This window comes from Peromyscus eremicus, chromosome 9 (genome assembly GCF_949786415.1).
Source record: "Peromyscus eremicus chromosome 9, PerEre_H2_v1, whole genome shotgun sequence".
NCBI classification, from domain to species: Eukaryota; Metazoa; Chordata; class Mammalia; order Rodentia; family Cricetidae; genus Peromyscus; species Peromyscus eremicus.
In genome coordinates, this window is record NC_081425.1 from 111,432,808 (window position 1) to 111,453,873 (window position 21,066).

Consider the following 21,066-nt stretch of genomic DNA (forward strand, 5'->3'; position numbering starts at 1 on the left):
GTAGATAGGACTGTCAAGCTGTAGCTAAGAAATGACAATTCTCGAAAGGATTCTCCTCAAGTCTCCACACGGAGTTTACCCTGATGACAACCCCAAATTTGTACTTCCAACTTTCTGAACTTCAAGAGAATAAATTTCTCTCATTTTCAAGCCACTTTTGTGATAACTTATTACGATATCCACAGCAAACTAAAATACTCTTCCATGGCTGTGTTCTTGACATTCAGCCCAAGTTCTGATGGTTTTTCCATTCATTTAATTACTGCCTTTCTCACCGGGGTGCAGGCAGGACCTTTTCATGGCTAGCCTCCCAGCACGGTATCTGGAGCACTAAAGACAGCACTTACCTCAGTGTACATTTGAGTAAAGAAACCTTAGCCTTTGAAATGGTTCAATGATCTTGCATAAACATCCGCATTTCCTGGAGCCTTCCCAAACTAATGTTTTGTTATTTCTCAAATACCCAAGTATGGGAGTGTATGAACCAAAGACCACGTGACCAAACAGTTACCAGTTTACAACACAGAGACGGTGTGAAGCTGTAAGACCTGAGTTACAGCCTGGGGTAACCTTCTGTGGTTTTGGCTGATGGATTACAAACTGCCTCGGGTGGAGAAGCCCCTCGGTTGCCTGGGCAACGCCTCAGCCCAGCTGGAGGCTCAGTGCGCAGGCGCCTGCGGGGAGCCAATGGGCGCGGCTGTACCGCCCCGGAGCGGGCTGCGCACCTCCCTCCCGCGGGCGCGGTCGGTTGTGTGCCGGGGCGGCGGCGGGGCGGTCACGTAGGTTACGCACAATCACTCTGCTGCGAGCCGGCACACTGCGCCGTCCCCTGCCGCGGCGCCCCGAGCGAGTGGGGCCCTTGATGGCGCGGGTCGGCTGCCGGAGGCGCCGCTGACGGCAGGCGCGAGGCACCGAGGAGAGCCCGAGCCCGCCCCTCCCGCCCACCTCCGCCGGCAAGCTCTGTGCCCCCAAACCCCGGGCCCTCTGCGGGAATGTTCAAAAATGAGTACCAGGTAACCCAAAAGGGCTTCCTCGCCGGGGTGAGCTGGCTCGCCTTCGGGGTCGTGAAGCCTCCACTCCCGGGGTGAAAAATAATTAGTGACTAAGTCGTCTTGATCGTAAGCTGTTCTTGCTCCCGCTCAGTGCTTTTTAGTGCAGAATTGCTTGATCTGATAACAGAGCAGGCCATGACCCCCCACTCCAGACACCCGGAATTGGAATTTGAGCACAGGACCCAGAAATCCTGAGTTTTAACAAGCACCCGGGCTTTCACTGTTGATCTCCTCTGGTATCTTAGAAGCTATTTAGAGGAGTTAATAAATGGATTCTTTTAAACACAGGATTAAAGTCAGCACTTGGGGTGTGTGCTGTTTTCTTTTTCCTATGATTCTTCCAGCATTGAGGTATATGAGGATCAATTGGGGAATACTAACAACAACAAACCCAAAAAACAAACAAACAAAAAAATCCCAGACTTCCTGACCCTCCTCCTAGATCTGGTGAATAAAAAATGTAGCTGGGCTTAGCCCTTCTACGTTTTAAAGCAACTCCCAAGCAAGTGTGATCCAAGGATTGCATTTGGAACACACAGTTTTCTCAGTGTTCTCAGACACCTTGCTCCATGGATGGCATCCTTTCCTCAGCTCACTGAATGGCTTTCTGCCCCGGCTTTCCAGGCGTCATCTTGAAATTGCCAGTCTATATGACATCTTTATCTTGCTATTAGGAATATTGTTAGAGTGCTTAGTACCCCCACCCTCACCCCCAGGGTCCACCTCTCTGTGGTTTCATCCTTTTGGCCAAACACTACTTGTCCTTAAAGCACTGTGTGCTTCTCTTTTGTCCTGTTTTAGAAATCCATTCTATGGGTTTAGAATAAACTTAGGTTAATCTCAGTGAGTGGAGATAAAGTATGATGTTATGAAATAACACATGCCCACTGTGGGCATCTTGGAAAACACAGGAAAAGAGGTGGAGAGAAAAGATTTGCTGTTTCATTAAGGTTCTGGGGATTTCTTTTTAAAACCCAGCTGCCTCAAACTTAAAATTAATAGCAAAATGACTCGCCCTTAGAAGCAGTAGCATATACAATTTTGCACATAATAAGAACAAAGAAATTTTTTGCAAAATATATGCTTTAGGAAAAATGCTGGTAATTTTTTTTATAAAAACTAAACAGGTTTTTATAAAAAATCAAACAAGTTTTCTCATGTGCTGCTTGTAATTCAAATCATATTTAGTTTTCATCTCAGCTTCTCAAATTTTATAATAAATTCTTCCTTGGAGATAATCATTTATTTCCCCCATTTTTGTTAGCAGAGTATATGGGCACTTAGTAATAGCTTTAACATTCACATTAGTGTGACTCTGTAGTCTTGAGTTTATAGTAGGTAATAAGCAATCTATAGAAAATATCCTTTTTGTTCTTCCTATATGTCTCCAAATTTGTTTAAAAGATATTGTAGAGATGTCCAGTAAGAACCCCCTTCCACATGTACCCCAATGCTTCTCAGGTCTTTTTATGAATGAGTCTAAGCTACTTGTCCCCTTTATTGAATAATCTTCAATGGCACTATTAATCCCTTGCTGCATGCCAAGTATTGTCCTTGATGATTTATGTTTGCTAGCCTGTATGATCCAACAGTTCATTTGATAGATGGGAAAAAAAAACAAGACATTAAGTAACTCCATATTCAGAAAATTAAAAACAAAGTACTAGAGTCCCAGTCAGTATGACTACTAACTTTATTTTCACACATAATGATAAGATTTATTGGTTTAGTTTACAAATTGAGTTTAAGCCCTTTAGTCTGGTCTTTTTAGAATGCTTTGCAGACCTGATCTGTACATGTCAAGTCAATGAGCCCCATCTGTAATGTTTCTATGGCACAATTGATGTTTATCATGTTTTAAAAGTGAGTTCCTTAGTAGCCTAAGGTGACCCAAATCAAATGGTTGTGGCTTACATGCAGCCAAAGTATAATATAGGCATAATAACAAGGATAATGTTTTTCCCAAATTAGTTTAACTGACAGATGGCTGCAGCACTGGTTTTAAACTCTGGTAGGTAGGATTTCTACCATAGCATTGTATTTCACTCTGAATTTCTTGGTTTTATTTTCTAGGGAGGTGCATTTGTAGAAATCTTCAGTGCTCAGGGGAAAAATCCTGGAGCAAAATGGAAGATTTTTGGCAGTCCATCTGTGATTTGGAAAGTAAGTGTTAAAAGTGTCAAACCCTGGGAAGGACTGTGAGGGAAGGTCATAGAAAAGGGGGCTCATCAGACTTCAGAACTGATGTTCTTTTCTTTCACCTGCAAAGGCTTTGTGTTGTTGACTGCAGTCCACCCCCCACCTCCGCCCCCGAGACACCACTCCTTAGCTGGTGAAGACTGCCACATGGTGTATAACTACTGAGTATACTCTGAGCCCTGCTTTATCATTTTAGGTGACTTTGATGTCAGTGAAGAGCATCTCTAAGGACTAGGCCTCTGGGTTTCTTGATTTCATCATCTTTAATGACACCTTCTCATTCTGCTACAGCCTTATTATCACTGTCACACCCTTGACCTCTGAAGTTACAAGTGAGAGACAGAGATGCCTTTCACTGACCTCAGTCTTGGATCCGTAAGGCCACTTGCTCAATCCTCCACTGTGTTTGTTCTTCAGTCGGATTGTTCTTCAGGCCACACACTTTTCTGTTCCCTCCTTGTGTTTAGTTTTATTTACTTTCTCTGAATTCTCATCTCTCTCTCCAGTGCAGAAACTAAAGTGTCATTTCACCCACTTTCCAGTAAGGACCTCGAATGCCTTGGCTCTTTAGCCTGTCATGATGCTTGCCTAGCCAGCCTGTATGGGATCCCTAGTCTTTCCTTTGCCTGTACCTGGGCTCTCAGTACTTTTGGAGAAAATACCTACAGTTTTCAGGTTGATAACACTATAAATCCAACCTCAATAGTTCAGAAAATTATCCTGTTATATTCTTGTCAGTATCCAAAATGATCCTTTCTTGTCATCTTTGGTTTCCAACCACCAAACTGCCTACTCTCAGCCCCACACCCAAGGCATGCCTTTCTTGCTCATCAGAAGCAGACACCCCCACTTCCCAGGAAAAACAGGGGCCATTAGGCAGAAGCCAGTTCCACTTGCTGCCACCATACCTGAAAACCTGTCTCCATCTCCATCGATATCTTTTTCTCTCTTGTAGAAGCAAGAGCTGAATGCCTTCAGGAGAATAAGAATAACTATAGATGAAACTTACAAATACTATTGAGTGCCTAATGTTTGTTAAACATAACATTAGGCTTATTACATAATGTTATATAATATGAATAGCTTTGTGAGCTAGATAGCTACATGCCCCTCTGATAGGTAAGAACATTAAGTCATGGAAAAGACAAGGATCAAAATTGTACAGCATGAATGAGAGAGAAATGGTACTCAAAGAATATGTGCCAGAGAGGCTTCCCCAAGTAAGTGGCATTGAGTTATAGTTTGAATATAAAATGTGCCCCCCACAGACTCAGATGTTTGAATACTTGCTCCCAAACTGGTGGTGCTATCTTGAGAGGTTGTAGAAACTTTGGGAGGTGGGGCCAAGTTGTAGGAAGTGAACCACTGGGCCTGGGCATCTGAAGGTTGTGCTTGGCCCCAGGTTCCGTTTCTTACACTCCTTCCTATCTGCCATGAAGAAGCTCTTCCACCAGTGCTGCCGCCACTGGGATATTTTGCCCAGGCTCATGGGGCCAAGGAACTGTGGATTGAAATATTTGAAACCCTGACCTTAAAATAAATATTGTTGTGCTTTCAGTTCTTTATGTTGACTCCTCACAGCTTCCCAAAGTAACTAACTCAAGTGCTAAGAGTCAGCCAGGCATAAAGAGAGGCTGCTGCAAGGAAGAGCATTCCACAAAGGGAGTAGTATGAACAAAATCCCTGTATCAGAAGAAAGTTTGGAATTTTCAAAGAAATGAGAAAGCTGTTGGTGTTCAGATGAGGAGATTAAGTTTGAAGAGCTGGGTAGGGACCAGCATATCTAAGTGCTTTGTGACTTGCTGCAGGGTTGGGCAGGCCCAACATGTTCTTAAATAAAATAAATAATATAGTTGGTACATATATGTTCATCGCAAATACATAGGGCATGTGATTACAATGGACATTACATGGACTTATTACAGAAGTCTTATTTATTAAAAAGAGATTTATTTTTATGTTTATGTTTGTGTCTGTGTGAGTATATGCCACCTGTGGGGGTGCCCATGGAGGCGAGAGGACAACATCTGATGCTCTGGGGTGGAGACATAGATGGTTGTGAGCTGTCCAGCGTAGGTGCTAGGAACTGAACTTGAATCTTCTAGAAGAGCAACAAGTGCTCTTAACTGCTTAGCCATTTCTCCAGCCCCTTAGCTTAACTTTCTAGATAACCGTAATTATTTCATTTAATTCATATTGATTTAAATATATACGGAATTTTCAAAGTCACAGAAGATATGAAATAATACATAATTAATTCCATTTTAGCTATGGCCTGAAAGCAAAAAACTTCTATTATGAATTCAGCAGGAGTTAGATACTTTGTTCTGCTATGCAGGGAGTGGTGATGAGCTGTGCACTTAGATGGGATTGCATACAGGCAGCAAGAAGCAACTAAACCCAGAACCAGTGAGTTACTTTGGAATCCCTGAAGTTGGAAAACTTTTTTTCATTTGGAGGAAAGATATTTTCATATCATAAGAAATTAGCTGTGTGGCTAGTGTGGTTTTGTGTTCCATTCCCAACAAGTCTCAAGATAAAAGCATCATCAGGAGTCTATTTTTAAGTCTTTTGTAAAAAAAAAAAAAAAAAAAAAAGAAAGAAAGAAAGAAAGAAAAAAGACTTGTTTCTCTGGAAATTTGCAGTTCCAATTTTTATGGAAGAAGCCAAATAAGATATGCTTCAACTACTGCTATTTTTATTTTGTCCCATAGGAGTTTGATAAAGAAGTTAAAAGTTTTGTATTTATCCTGGAAGGCAGCAGCCAAACCAACAGAATTCAGTTACCAAAGGAGAATAAGCAAATACGTGAGTAAGACTTCTACTACTGAAATTCAGTGTTTGAGAGAATTATGTTTTGTGTCTTAGAAGCAGGCATATGAGTAGGACTGGTGTGAGATCTGCTGGTGTGAAGTCATCTGATATTTTATGTAGAAATCAACTGTATGCCATGCACTTTAGGAAAATAGCCTCCCTCACTATCTTCTTTAAGTTTAGAACTATTTTAAGTTCTGAAAGATTATTTTAGTAGCCACTTATTATAATAGTATTTGTTGAGCACTAACTCTGTATGAGGGATTTTTCACAGTGTTTCTTTACAGATGAGCAAAGAAACATTGGGTTCTTATTAGAAAATCAGGTGGTTAAGGCAAAGTTTCAACAGGAACTCAAGAATTTATAAATTAGAAGAACATTTTTTAAAAAACAAAAATAATAAAAAAAATTGCACAAGATATTATTAGTAACAATAAGTGATAAACCTTTAGGGAACATTAATATCTAAGAAGTATAGATATGTTACTTAGCAGACAGCTGCAGGCTTAATTCCAGTATGAAAATTAGCAGCATCATTTCAAAGCAGACAGAACCTTACAAGATGGCTTAAAGATGTGGTCCAGAGGAGCAGTTGTTGGCCAAGGTGAGGTTGGATTTTAGGTTCTGTCATCAGATTAAGCTTTCAATAAAGTGATTAATTTGAGTAATGTATAAATATAATCAAACTCTTCCACTAACTGTGTCTCACTGGTTAAATATAGAGTTCTGATATTTTGTAGAAATAAATAGGTAGTTCTTTTTTGTGTTTGTCTTTTACTGTGTCTTTATTCATTAAGAATATTTATTAGAGGGTTGCAGATAAAGCCAAGTGATAGAGCATTACCTAGCAGGCTCACAGGTCTCGGTTCAATTCCTAGCAACATAAATAAAACATATTTTTTAAAAAAACATGTATTAAGTACCTTCCATGTACCAGGCACTGTGGAAAGACCTGTTGTTGGTACCTGATTTCTAATTTTAATTTCCTTTGTAAACTGTACAGATCCTAGGCCTTATGTACCATTTTAAGCACTATGTGACATTTTAAATTTCTAAGTTGTAAATCAAGCCATGCAAATTAGGGATGGAAGATGATTTAATTTAAAGTGTTTTGCCACTGTTTCTTTATAAACTAAGAAATCAACCTTGAAAGAGAATAGATAATTATTATTAAAATTTTTAAATTAATTTGCTGCCACAAGGAAATATGGCTTCCTCACAGTTCCTAATTGGGTATATGATTAATAGCAGGATATTTTGTTGTTGCTTTTCATTTTCATATATATTTGTATTTGTAAGTAAAGTGTACTAAAATAAGTCAGGGATGCATATCTGAAATTATAGTTTATTCATATTCAGATGAGAACACAGTTCATCTGTTTTGGGATATTGGCTTTATGAAACAGATACGTTCCAGGAATTTGACTGTTAGAAGCTGGTTAGTCTTTTTTGCCCTTATTGTTTGGTGATAAAAAGACAATCTAAATGCCTGCTTTTTAGTGCCCTGTCATCTGTGCCCATGGTCATGATATTGATGAAATCAGTCAGTCCAACAGCCTTCTCATTTGGCTCTGAGAAAGATTCCTCCTTTACCAAAGTGACTAAATACAGACTCCCGATCCCTCTTTCTACTCTTATTCAGGTTTTTGGGTTTTTTCTTCCTTTCCTCAGAAACTGGGTTTCATGTGTTATAATTACCTCTTTAAATATGACAATGATGACTTTTAATTAGAAGAAACAGAAGAATCTTCTAATATGTTTCTTACACAATGTCCTACAGTTAAAAATTAATCTGGCTTTCCCATAGCATGTGCAACAGTATAACAAATGAAATAGTTTGTGTGGTCTCCCTGCCACTAATGCCTTCACATGAGCTTTTTGGATGTTTTGATAACAAAGTTGGTTGTTATTTTTACTTGTATAAGATGACCTTCTGTGTGAGGTTGGTATGGTTAAACTGAAATTAAAAAGTATGCCTTGAATAGAGAAGTGGCTTTCAATTAACACTTAAATTAAGTTCAATTATCATTACGTATTTCTATTTTAAGAGTTAATATATACTTTATGCAAACTTGACATTACATAGTTCATTTGTATTTCTGACTATATTTGATGCTTATGAAGAAAGTTTCATAATGAAATTATGTATCGTTGACTGCTCCTAAATAGTAATCTTTCTGAATTAAATTGTACTTGATGAGTCCTAAGTAAATAAATCAGTTGTGTTTTTAATTTGTTATTACATTTATTTATTATTGTGTGAGGGTCTTCATGCACCATGGTGTACATGAGGGTCAGAAGACAACTTGTGGATTCTGGGAATGAACTCATGTCAGCTTGGCAAGCAAATACACTTACCTGCTGAGGCATCCCCCTCGCCCTGTGTTTTCTGTTGTTGTTTCTTTATAACCTAATATAAGAAATCGACCTTGAAAGGGAATAATTAATTTGCTATCATAAGTGAACTTTCTCATAACTAATAACTTTTCTGAAACATGATAATAGGTTTCTCTGCCAATGCAGTAAGCCAGATCAAGCCCAATTGATAAAGCAAAAGAACAGGTATATTTGAGCAAATCAACTCCCAGTTGAGCCCCCCCAACCCCAGAGATTGGGGCCAGAGAAGTCATGTGGCCAAAGTAAAGCAGGGAGCATATATACCCTGTAGGCGAGGGGTGATGATGTGTCCTCCACAAGCTGAGTTTGTGCCCAAGTATGGTCAAAAACTGACCGCTTTAGACGGGGTCTGGGGCTCCTGGCAACTTTAGAGGAGGAGCTGTCACAGCTGCTGAGAATGTGGAACTGGGCCTTTTGATGCCTTTTCTTTGTTGGAGATTCTCTGGGGTGGGGGTTGGAGAGATCAAGCAGGAATGAGCTGGAGGTTCCAGCTGAAAAATAACTCCCTCATAGTTCCGAGTTGGATATGTGTCACATGGTGCTTGAAATGGTACATAATGCCTAGAATCTATACAGTTTACAAAGGAAATTAAAACTAGAGATCATGTACCAACAGCATGTCTTTCCACAGTCTGGTGCATGGAAGGTACTCGATACATGTTCTTTTTAATATGTTTTATTTATGTAGCTAGGAATTGAACCCACGCCTGGGAGCCTGCTAGGTAAATAATACCCATCAAATGATGACACTTGAGTATCACGTTGTATACTTCTCCAGGGTGTTAGTCAGCTTTGTAACCCCTAACCCAGTGATGACATACAGTTGATGTTTAGATAAGTTTGTTAAATTTGTTACAATAAGGAACTTTGACAAGTCTGTTTCTAATTTCTAATTGTAACCATCTGCCCTTGGTAATGACACTTTAGTGTGTCATTCACCAGTACAATAAATCTCTGCCACCCTTCAGCTTGGTTGGTGTTGTATGGAGTTGCCCGTGTGAGAAGCATCACTATCATACATAAATATCCAGTAGGGACTTTCTATTCAAGAGTCACATTCAAAGTCGTTTCCCTGATGAATCATCTGAATCAAATAGTGTGTGTCCGGCCATCTGTATCCCTGAAGCCTGAGTTCAGCTGTTCTAAAAGATGAAGATGGCTTCTTGTGGTTCCCCCAGGTCTCCTCACTGCTACTTTGCTATTCTTTTTAAATTATGTCTTGCTCTGTTTAAAACCCTTAAGTGTCTTTGATCTCACCATTTTATTAAAGTGCTCTTATCAGAGTGAGTGGTCTTCTGTATTCCTGAACCAATGGGGGTTCTCAGCTCTCATCTTCACCCTTGGGAGCATCTGGGACAGCCAGCACCCCCTCGATACACTTCTTTCACTTACCTCCTAGGATTCTTCATCCTATTGTACACTAGGTTGTTGTTAGTTTCTTTTTGCTCTTCCTCTTCAGTTGCCATCTGAATGCTACAGTGACTCTGGTCTTTATGTTTAGCCCTGTGGCTACATGTTCTCCCTGGTTATCAGCTTCAGGATCATGGATTTTTAATGACATTTCTGTCTCACTTCAGTCTTGCACATCAGGTATTTACTAGTCTTTTCTCCTGGACCACCTAAGGGTAGTGTATGTAAAACCCAGTTCCTGGCCAAGGCTGCTTGTGATTTTTCCCCCTGCCTTTGTTGCTAGCAAACAGCATTCTCTCTTCAACTGACAAGACCAAACTTCCTCATTAAATCAGCTTCTCTATTTCTTTATTCTCTGAATCCATTAAGAAGATATCAGTAGTACTGGGGAAAAGATTGGAAGTTTCCCCACTTCCTACCCTTTAGTATTGCTCTCACCACTCTCTCAGGCTTGGAATATTAGTTACTTTCTATTGTAGTCTGATGTCAAATTAGCAGCCAGAGTAGAACTCCTCAATTCTAAGTGACATGTGAAACACGTTACCTTCTCCTGGAAAAGGTCCCATTCCTTAAAGTAAAAATAATTTCTCTATGGGAATGTAACTGTCTGATTCCCTCTTAATTCTCTGGCTTTCTCTCTCATTGCTCTTCCTCTGGCCTTCATTCCACCCATTCAAGGCCACTGTGTTTTGAAACCCAGCATACTCTTCTCTTTTCCAACTTTTACTAAGATGCCACCTTTGAATGAGGCCCACCTGACATGTCCGTAAGTTACACCTGTGCTTCATATTGTTCCCATTTTTCAGTCCATTGGCCCCTTTCCTGCCCTGCTCTCAAAATATGAACAACACTGAACTGAACATGTGTGTGTTAGTTGTTTTACTGTTTTTCCAACCATTTTCAGAAAGCAGATTCCACTGATAGAAACTGTTTATTTTGTCTTATTAATCTATACTGAAGAAATGCATGACTGAGCGGCTTCCCACTGATTTTAGGTTGGTCCATATCTTTCACCTGGCCTTCAAGGCTCCATATGACTGGGTTTACAATCTGTTCTTTTCCCTCTGCAGTGTCTTACACCAGCCGACTGAGCATTTTAAGGTTAATTTCAGCAGTTCTGTCCTTATGGACATCCCACATCATCCTAAGATGGAGGAATCCACCTTACAGTCTGTTCATCTCTCCTACACCTCTACCCCCCTTCCAGTCACTCTCTTCTTATTCTCCCAAGCTCAGTTTCTGCATTATTTCTTCAGGACTACTTTTACTGACCATTCCCTTCCCTTCAAGAAACTATAGTTAAATGCTGTCCTAGAACTTTGACCTTCTCTTTTGTGAAACCATATTGCACATTCCACGAGGGCATAGATCATGATGGTCTTACTGAAAAAAACTTCAGCAAGACTTGTGTACAGCATGTGATCAATAATCTTTGTTAAATGATAAGGCTATTTCTCATAAATGATTCTTTGAGGTACAGATGAAAATTATTAGCCCAGTTTTAGGGATGAAAAGGAAATTAAGAATATGCTAAGGCTGTGTTTGAAGTCTTGGAGTAAGTTCATGCTGAGCTTTCTGGGTAGTGAAGGAGAATGATTGTCTATGGCCTTATCCTGTTTCTTGGATGACACAGTCCTTGGAAAATGTATGTGAGGTATGCAGTTTGTCATTTGCTCTAATGAAACAACTTTAAAACCACTGCTTAAAATTAATGGTATTTTATAATTGAGTATGGTTTTAAATATTTAAAAGAAAAAAAATAAAGGCTTTGCCACTTAACAAGGAATTTCTATATATTTATGTACTTGATGGCCATTTTTTAAACTAATGAGGCCCATATTCAGTATTACTTAGAGTGATTTTAAATACAATGCAGACATGAAGAGCCAGTTTAAATTTCCTAGGCCAGGGAACCATATACGACAATGGAGTTTATTTAGCATTACCGCCATACAGAACCAGCTTGTCAAATGTTGTTAAAGCACTCTTTGTCATATCATCACCCTTTGGTGTCATCACATGTGAAAGCCTTTTGGAAAGTAGGGCCTCAGTGTGTGAGAATGTGGAATGACAGAATTCTATTTGTTTTTATTTTCTTTTTTTTGAGGAAAGAGATATTTCATTTCTAAAAAATTGTCTTTTACGTGCATCTCTTTGTGCTTGAAGGAAATAATGACTCAGTGAGATTTGTGGCACCTTTTAAAGGGCTGGTGTTCTTGATCTGATGTTCTCCAAGCTCTATTTACAGCTGAGGCCACTGTGGAAATGGCACTACTCTTCCTACAGGACCAGTCAGTGCAAGAGACCAGAGAGGCTGACTGACAGTGGCTTATTTGAGGTGGCTTCATTTTGCTATTTCACTTTGCTTTTGTGGGTCAAAACTCTGGTTGCCACATTGAGTCTCTCTATAAATGTAATAGAACACATTCCTAGAGAATTTCCTAGGGTAGAGCCTTTAATCTCCCATTTCTGTTTTGTTTGACTTAGGATTCTCTCTGAATACATTTATAAGCTTGATAATTTAAAAGAAGTTATCTTTGTATATTTAATGAAAACATTCATAAACATTAATGTACGTATTTGGCCAGTTATGTTTGTTTATAGAAAAGTTTGGTATAAAAGATAGAAATGGCTTATATTTCTCAGGAATATTATAAAACAGCTTACTATAGGAATTACAAACCAGAAAGTCTGTATAAAATGATCAAAAGTTATTGCGGGATTAAAATATTTAATTTATTAAGTTTATTACTAGAATAAATAAAACTTATCATCACCTTAAATCAGTTGCTTTCCTTGGACTCCTATGTCTGTATATATGGGTGTGTGTGTGTGTGTGTGTGTGTGTGTGTGTGTGTGTGTGTGTGTGTGCTGGGAATTGAGCCCAGCATTGTACACACTAGGCAAGCATTCCAGCCATAGCTTAGGTGGGCTCTGAACTTGGGGATGAACCTTGAACTCCAGATCTTCCTGCCTCTACTTCCTAAGTGCTGGATTGTAGGGAACCACCAGCAGACGTGGCTTGGCCAGGTCTTTTTTTCTATTTGTCTGTACTTCTGAATTTATAGGAGAAGGTCATAGACAAAGTTATGACATCTTTATTTCATACACAGTGGGAAAAAATGTTCCTAACCTGTGTATTTTGGGAGATGTGATCCTTGTGAGTTTTTGTTGCTGTTTTCTATTTCATCGAGGGTTGAACCCAGAATCTTCTGTGTGCCTTGCCTGTCAAGTTCTTCTACAGTCCACCCATACCAATACCCTAGAAGGGGTGACACTAACACGTCTGTCAAAAGCATCATAAATTGAGAGAGCAATCAAAAGTTCAAAACCTTAGAGGGAATGACTTAAGTGACTGGATGTAGAGAAACAGTATAAAAATCAAGTAACTTTGTTTGAGCTGTTGTTGACTACAGCTATCAAAAGTGCCATGAGTGTTGGGTTTTCTCATTTTTTTTTTAATCCGCATGAAGTTAGTGATAGGGAATAAAAGCTATTATTTCTGAGTAAGAATAAATTAAGAACATGGTAACAAATTTATAAGTGAAACTATGTTCTTCCATCCAGCTGAGTGTGGACATTGCTAAGACCACATGACCAAGCTCTGCTTCATTAAGCTTTCAGTTGTAGTTGTCATAATTAGAATTGCTTTTCTTGAGCTGCTCTTCTTTATTGAGTTGTTTAGTAAGACTATAAAACCTGTCAGAGAATAAAAATAATTGCCACATGTTTTATGACCACCCTGATGGGAATCCATAGTTCAATTTTATACGTGTATGTGGAGTGCAGTCCCGTGCTCACATTCTCTTATGGCATAATGAGTGAATAAAAATCCTGTTTTTGATTTTCATAAAAAATTCACCAGTGCCACAGATGGAACTTTACAGTGCAGCATGAGTTGAAGTTTGATTCAGCTGTCATCAGTGTCTCCACCTTTATAATTGGGTTATTAATCATGGACAGTGCTACTGTATGCCTTTCTGCTCCTGAAGTGCTGGACTCCACAGCTTGCTGGAACACTGACTATTTGTGTGCACACGTAAGGGGCCTGAACAGTTCATTTTATGTTTTTTCTCTCTTCTAGTTGGACTGATCCAGAGGTTTCTTGTACTTCAGATTTACATACCCCTGGGACAGGACTTCTCCACTGAATTACTGTAAGATATATAGAACTTCTTCTGAATGTTTTATGTGCATTAGACATTTGATCAATTGAAACAGTGCTAACAGTCATTAATTGCAAGTGACAGGGTTTTTTTGCATTAAACAGTAGTGATTTATCAGATTGACATGAAGTAATTAAAATAATTTAGTTGTATTTCTTGGATATTGCTACACTCTGAAATTTCTTGGGAGAAAGCAGGTTTCATCTGTTTCAGAAGATGCTGTGGGTTATGATTTTATGTTTTTCCTGTTTCTTTACAGAACTACACTTGGCTTAACATTGATTGAAAGACATCTTAACACTGTTTACTGTAGTTTTGATATATTGGTTCTTTTTGTGTATGTAAGGATAGCTTGGAGTATATTTATTTTCAGTGGCCTTACAAGATTGCTTAGCAAAAGTTAAAATAAATTACTTTTACTCAGTTGAGCTATGTGTTGTGTGAAATACTAGTAATAAAAATAACATTTAATTTGTAATTTCATACAAAATTGAGTATTTTCTAAGATTTTGTTGCTTAATTTCTATATTGTTTGGTTTTTAATTAAAATTTGTACATGGTTCAGGCTTAGGCATTTGTCTTCAATCCTGGACAAAAGTTCCAGCTTTATCAGTGTGCAGCATAAACTAAAGGAGAGAATGTTCTTAGTAAATGAGTTATTAATTCCTTTCTGTTTACATAAGCTAGGAAAATAGTGATTCTTAGGTTGTTAAAGAGTCTGAATTTTAGCTTATAAGGTACAGCCTTGTTTTTTTTAGATAAAACATAGATGGAACACCATACACTTTCGTTTTATTCAACTTTAAGCCCCAGTGAATTTGTAAGATCTTCTTTTATCAGCTTCCATAGCCACCACCAATCTTAAAATAGTTCTTAGAGAGAGAAGACCAAAGCATCATTTGATGCTCTTATGTACCACTTCCTGTACCAAAGCATTTTCAAGACTCCAAAGGCATTCTGAAGGCACAGAAAGTACCACTGAAAGCTTTATTTTCAGCACAGGAAAATGTGATTTCTGAATTGAAAGAAGGTAAATTATGTTTTAAACTATAAAGCTCTTTACATAAAAATCCAATTTTGCTCCCCCTTTTACCTGGATCTCACCATGACCCATACTTTGAGCTTCTTCAAAGCAGTGGTAAAGGTCTTCCTAGTTGGCCTTTGGATTAGAGGCCTGTGAGACCCTTGGATGGTCTTTAGAATGGGATTCCTTGCCAATGACACCTCTTTTTTCTTTGCAAAATTAAGATTGTGCCCAAATGTTTGAGCATATCACTCTAGCTTAGACAGTAGACTGTCTTAATTAATTTAATGGCAATTAAAGCTTTAGTTATTGAGAAACCAACAGGTATCCTTAACCTGCTCCTAGCAGGAGAAAAGCTGATACCTAAATAAACCCAACTATTCTTTGCTGTCACATTGCTAGTACCTTTGGCCTGTTTAAGTATGGGAAACATTTTTGGCATTAATGATTAGATTGTAAATGTGGTTCACTATAATCCTTGATTTCTATGTTCTTGTGTCCCCATGGAAGATGAGTTGATTTTATAAATGATTTTGGTTTTATAATGCTAGGAAAATAAATTCTTCTGGACCAAAAGGTTAAAATTTTTAAATGATGTGGATGAGACTCTCTCTGTCAGTTTATCATATATGAACTTGAATTTGTTACTGATAGTCAAATAGTTGTTTCATGCAGAAATGACAGAGATCATGTTTTCAGCAAAAAGAAGATGGAATGTTAGGTATAGATTTTCGTTCTAACACATTTTCCCCCTACCTTAAAGGAAAAGACTTTCTTTCAGTACCCTTCTTGTTGTACTGTTCCTAGCAGCATAGCCCTAGGCTATTTTAAATAATACATTTCTCTAACAAGCTTGGAAAGTCACCTAGCCGAACCATATCTGGCTTCTCAATTTCTCCATTGTGAGAGCAGAGAAAGGCATTTTGTTTCTCAAAGGTTTTTGCTATACATCAAGAGATTTTCATGAGTGGAGCTAGTTTAGGAGTTTAGCAGTCATTTCTTCAGCCTCTTCCTGTCTTTTATGCTCTCTGAATGAGTTATTGTGCCCAGGAAGAGGTTTTATATGTGTATTAGGGGTGCTTTGGAACCAGTAGCTGCTCATATTGAGGACCAGGCAGTATGCTGCCCCTTGGGGATTTGAAATACCTTGAATCTGTGAATGCTATATTTCCCACTTCAAAACACCATCACTGTTGTCCTGGTTGTTCCAGATTTTCTCTGGATTCCCCAGTTCCTCCTTGTCTTAGTTGTGGTTTCTATTGCTGTGAAGAGACACCATGACCACAGCAACTCTTATAAAGGAAAACATTTAATTTGGGCTGGCTTACAGTTTCAAAAATTTAGCCCATTGTCTTCATGCAGCATGCAAGCAGATATGGTTCTGGAAAGGAGCTGAGAGTTCTTCATCTTGATCCACAGGCAATAGCAAGTAAACTGAGTGCCACGCTGTGTGTAGCTTGAGTATAGGAAAACTCAAAGCCCACCTCCAAAGTGACACACCCTTAGTAGTGCCACTAGCTGTGGGAGCCGTTTTGTTTCACACCACCACATTCTACTCCCTGGCGTCTATAGGCTTGTAGCTGTGTCATAGCAAAAATTCATTCAGTCCAATTTCAAAATTTTTCCATAGTCTATAACAGTTTTAAACTTATTTAAATGTCTAAAATTTGAAGTCTCTTCTGAGATTCATGGAATCTCTTAACTGTAATCCTCTATAAAATCAAAATCAGGAAGCAGATCACATACTTCAACATATAATGGCACAGGATATATATTACCATTCCAAAATATAGGGAAGGGAGCATAGTGAGTAAATACTGGACCAAAGCAAGACTGAAAACTAGCTAAGCAAATGCCAAACTCTGCATCTCCATGTCTGATGTCAAAGTGCTCTTCAGATCTCCAACTCCTTTCAGCTTTGTTGACTGCAGCACACTTCTTTCTCTTGGGCTGTTTCCACTCCCTGTTAGCAGCTCTCCTTGGCAGGTATCCCACGACTCTAGCATCTCCAACATTTTGAGTCTCCAAGGCATACCAGGCTTCACCTTCACAGCTTCACACAATGGCCTCTCTAGGCCTCCATTCAAGGACACCCCTGACACATACATGCCTGGCCTCAGCAGTTTTCCTTAGTTACTTCTTGACTCAAAAGCTAGAACAACTCAGCTGATGCTGCCAAGTTCTGCTCCTTCCTGTGCCTGGAACCTGCCCCCCTCATTCAGTTACATCTTTACCAGCTTTCTGTTTTTGATGGTTTCCTGCATTGCCTAAGCTTGGCTGTCCTGAATCTTCATTGACAGACCAGGCTTGCCTCAAACTCAGAGATACACCTGCCTCTACCTTCCCAGTGCTAGAATTAAAGGCATGCACCACCACACCTGGCTTTAAGCTTTTCTTTAATTGTTTTCACAAGTTGGAAATGTAGTTGGGTGGGATTTTGCTTGAGGTCATCACTCCCTTTATCCCATTTCCTAATCCGTTTATCTCCTTGCTAGTGCTTCTTTTCTCTTCAAATTTTACATTTTTAATTTTTTCTTGTTCAGCTTGCTTCTTTCATTATAAATCTTCATTAGCGTTAACACTAGTAACTACAGGACAGTCTATGCTAGGCAGTTTTGATTTCCTCTGCCAACAGAATTAATCCAAAACTTCACTTTAGCCTCAGGCAGACTTTAGACAGGGCAAAAAGCAGCCACATTCTTCACCAAAATACCACAAGAACAATCTTTAGGTAACACACTAAAATTTTTCTCTGAAATTTCTTGAGCCAGGGCCCCCACAATTCAAAATACCCTCATTACCACTCTCTTCCACACTCCTACTAGTAATGACCATTAAGCAGCACTTAAAGCATTCCACTGCTTTCCTAACCCAAACCCCCAAAGTCCAAACTCCTTCAAACAAAAGCATAGTAAGGACTTTCACAACAATACTCAAGTCCCTGGTACCAGCTTGTCTTAGGGTTTCCGTTACTGTGAAGAGACACCATGACCAAGGCAACTCTTGTAAAGGAAAACATTTAATTTGGGCTGGCTTACAGTTTCATTTAGTCCATTATCTTCATGAAGCATGCAGGCAGACATGGTGCTAGAGAAGGAGCTGAGAGTTCTACATCTTGATCTACAGGCAGCAGGAAGTGAACTGAGTGCCACACTGTGCATATCTTGAGCATAGGAGACCTCAAAGCCCACCTCCACAGTAGCACACTTCCTCCAACAAAGCTACACCCCCTGATAGTGCCACTTCCTACAGGGGCCATTTTCTTTCAAGCAGCCACGTTCCCTCAACAGTGTCTACACTACATCTACTGTGAGCTGTCTTAAAAAAACAAGAATTTCCACAGGTGAAGTGAGGATAAACCCCAAAGTCCTTAATGTTCTGTGTGTCATGGATTGTTCTTCTCTCCTGTCATGCACTCCGCTCTGAGTATGTTTCTCGTCAGGTACTTCCTGTCCTCATGCCTCTATCTTTCCTTGATTCCTGTGCACAGTCAGTCTGTCCCCAGCTCTTCCTAGCCAATTTCTTCCTACTCTTAAGAATTCTTCTTCCAAAAGGCTGTTGTTTTGATCCTCCCCTCAAACTAAATGAGATCCATCTCTCAGGCCCTTTCTAGTACCTGCTTGTTTCCTTTATTACAACCCTAAAAGTGCATAATTATTGCCTTGAGAGATAGAGTTTGAGTTCCATGAAGACAAGACCTTGTCTGTGAGACTCAGGATGCCATCCTAGCACTTACCACACAGGGCCTGACTCACAACAGGTTCTGTAGTGTGGGTGAGTGGGCAAGATGGTGGTGGAGTAATGACAGGCAGGATCTAATTGCTGCCCTCATACACTGTACTCTGAGGGCAAAAGATCCATTCACATTTTTATAAATGTTATGGTGACACAAGAGTAAGATCTGTGGGGAATGTGAAGTATAAGGTAGAGGAAAGGATGTGGACAGATCAGTAGTGAAACTTTGGGAGAATTAGGGTAATTATATAATTAATCTCTCCTATGGGATGAGAGTAATGATACCTCACAGGTGCATCATAGATGCTAAATGAGAAAATTAACAAAGTAGTAATCATTTCTACTTATTAAACATGATATATCTAGGAATTTCATTATCATTCTGGATACTTTAGTTTAATAAATACAAAGCATAAGCTGTTTGATAGGTCATAACTATTAGCTGTTTGGTCATTGATAAAGATTAAGTCTAAAAGATTTAGTGACTGGTCAGTGCTTATAGTCCTATTAACTCCTGAAGCCAGGATTCAGATGTTTAGTTTACAGTGAGGGCCTATGCTCCATATCTCTATCCCATGTATCTTTAATTGCAGTTCTGATAGTTTTCTGACTATTCACATACAATGATAGTATATATATAGAAAATACTTCACTTGAATCTTAGCACAAGCTGAAGGTGCAAAGCCTTGTATGTTTTCAGGGGCTTCTCGTAATAGTATACTCAGAGTTCCAGAAGGAAAAGGCTTTCTTGCTGGGCTGTTTCTATTTTACTCCTTTGAAAGGAATAAATAATTTACTCATCTTTTTGTTATTGTTGTTTGTAATATTCTTTTTAAGTGAAAACCAAGAACTTCGCGTTTGTTGATTCTTTACTTTGATTCCTATGTAGGCCTCTATTTTTAAACATCAAAGAATTATATTATTTAAAATCTTGCACTTACAGCTAAGATGGCTACACCATGTCACAAGGTTCACATTTCATTTAGCATCTTGGGCAAGTAGAATTGTCACTGTACCGACACATATATTTAGAAGTGAAGTAGCAGAATAATCCTTCTTGATCTTTTCAGTACTGAAGTCATCCCACAGTTTTGGTGTCAGCCCATAAGACTCCCCTATTTTTTAACAAAAGTCATTTTGATTTGCATATTTTGTTACTAGTTGCAGCTTTCCAAAGTCTTTCAGTGTAACTGTGCCTAACTGACTTGAGCCAACAATCGTTTTGTAAACTTTGTTCCTTTTTGTTATTTTCCAAACTGTGGAATGAGGCAGTGGTCATGGGTGCTTCAGCTCCTGGAGCAGACAGCTGGTACAAAGGAGGAGCACCCTGAGCCTGCACTGTTGGGGGGATCCAGATGCATCTTGAAATTGAAATCCATTTTTTGCTATATTTCATGCCACCAATCACACTGAATGATTTTCAAATATTATATTTTTGACAAAATTGCATTGATTTTAGCAGATACTGTTGATCTGCATTAGTTATTTTCTCTATTCTGATTCTGTTATTATCTTGATGAGTTCTGAGAGGCATCTTGGACTGTTATGCCACCAGTGAATTGACATTTTTTTTGTTTGTTTGTTTTCAGTCAGCTCAGCCAGTGTGTTTTCAATATGTGGGTTGAAAATTCTGTGAAAGCTCGTGTGGTAGACAGGGTGTGCTGCATGTAGAATTGTGATTCTCACACCAAAGGTCTTAGAGGATATCAGTTCTACAGGGCTTCATATATTGGCCCTTAGCTGTTGAGTATGTTGCTTATGTTTAGAATCTGACAAAGGTAAGAAGGAAGCACTATTTTTTTTTTAAAGAGAGATTCCTGAAAGTGTATGCAGCCCTTACAGCTTCAGCATCCTTTGATTCTGTACTACAACAGTCTGAAGCTGAAATTGTGTCTGAATAGGTTTTAATGGTTTTGACCTGGAATTCAGCCTGGGGTTTATGTTTATTCCAAAACTGTTCTCTTGTTTTACCCTACCCAGTTACATGGCTTTCGGCGTGACATCTGTATCTGTATCACCATTCTTCATCAGTAAATGGTAATGTGATCTGCTTATTTTCAGAGTTAATTGAAGACAGTATTTCTTTGTTTTTCCTAAGAAATTTTAGAGTCATATAGACTTCAAAGATTCCTTTTCATCTCTATATTGTAGAAAACTGGAATATCCTACCAAACAAAGCTTTACCTCAGGCTAACTTAATGAAAGTTCCACTTATATGACCTTTTCTATTTCGTTCTTAGTGAAGCAAAGAAGTCAGAAAATAATTTTA

The 21,066-nt window shown here is 38.9% G+C and overlaps 1 protein-coding gene across 9 annotated transcripts in view; it reads left to right on the forward strand.

The window, feature by feature from the left end:
* The first annotated feature begins 828 nt into the window (after positions 1-828).
* Positions 829-21,066, forward strand: part of Cfap20dc (CFAP20 domain containing) — a 240,785-nt gene continuing 220,547 nt past the window's right edge. For 2 of the 9 annotated variants that reach the window (XM_059274239.1, XM_059274247.1), the window contains exons 1-4: positions 835-1,013; positions 3,126-3,215; positions 5,966-6,059; positions 13,957-14,029. In XM_059274239.1, the coding sequence (XP_059130222.1) occupies positions 993-1,013; positions 3,126-3,215; positions 5,966-6,059; positions 13,957-14,029 (278 nt within the window). In that variant the 5' untranslated portion in view covers positions 835-992. Of the gene's footprint in view, positions 1,014-3,125; positions 3,216-5,965; positions 6,060-12,120; positions 12,211-13,956; positions 14,030-21,066 lie in introns of those variants that run through there. The other 7 variants (XM_059274248.1, XM_059274249.1, XM_059274241.1 and 4 more) reach the window with 7 other exon arrangements.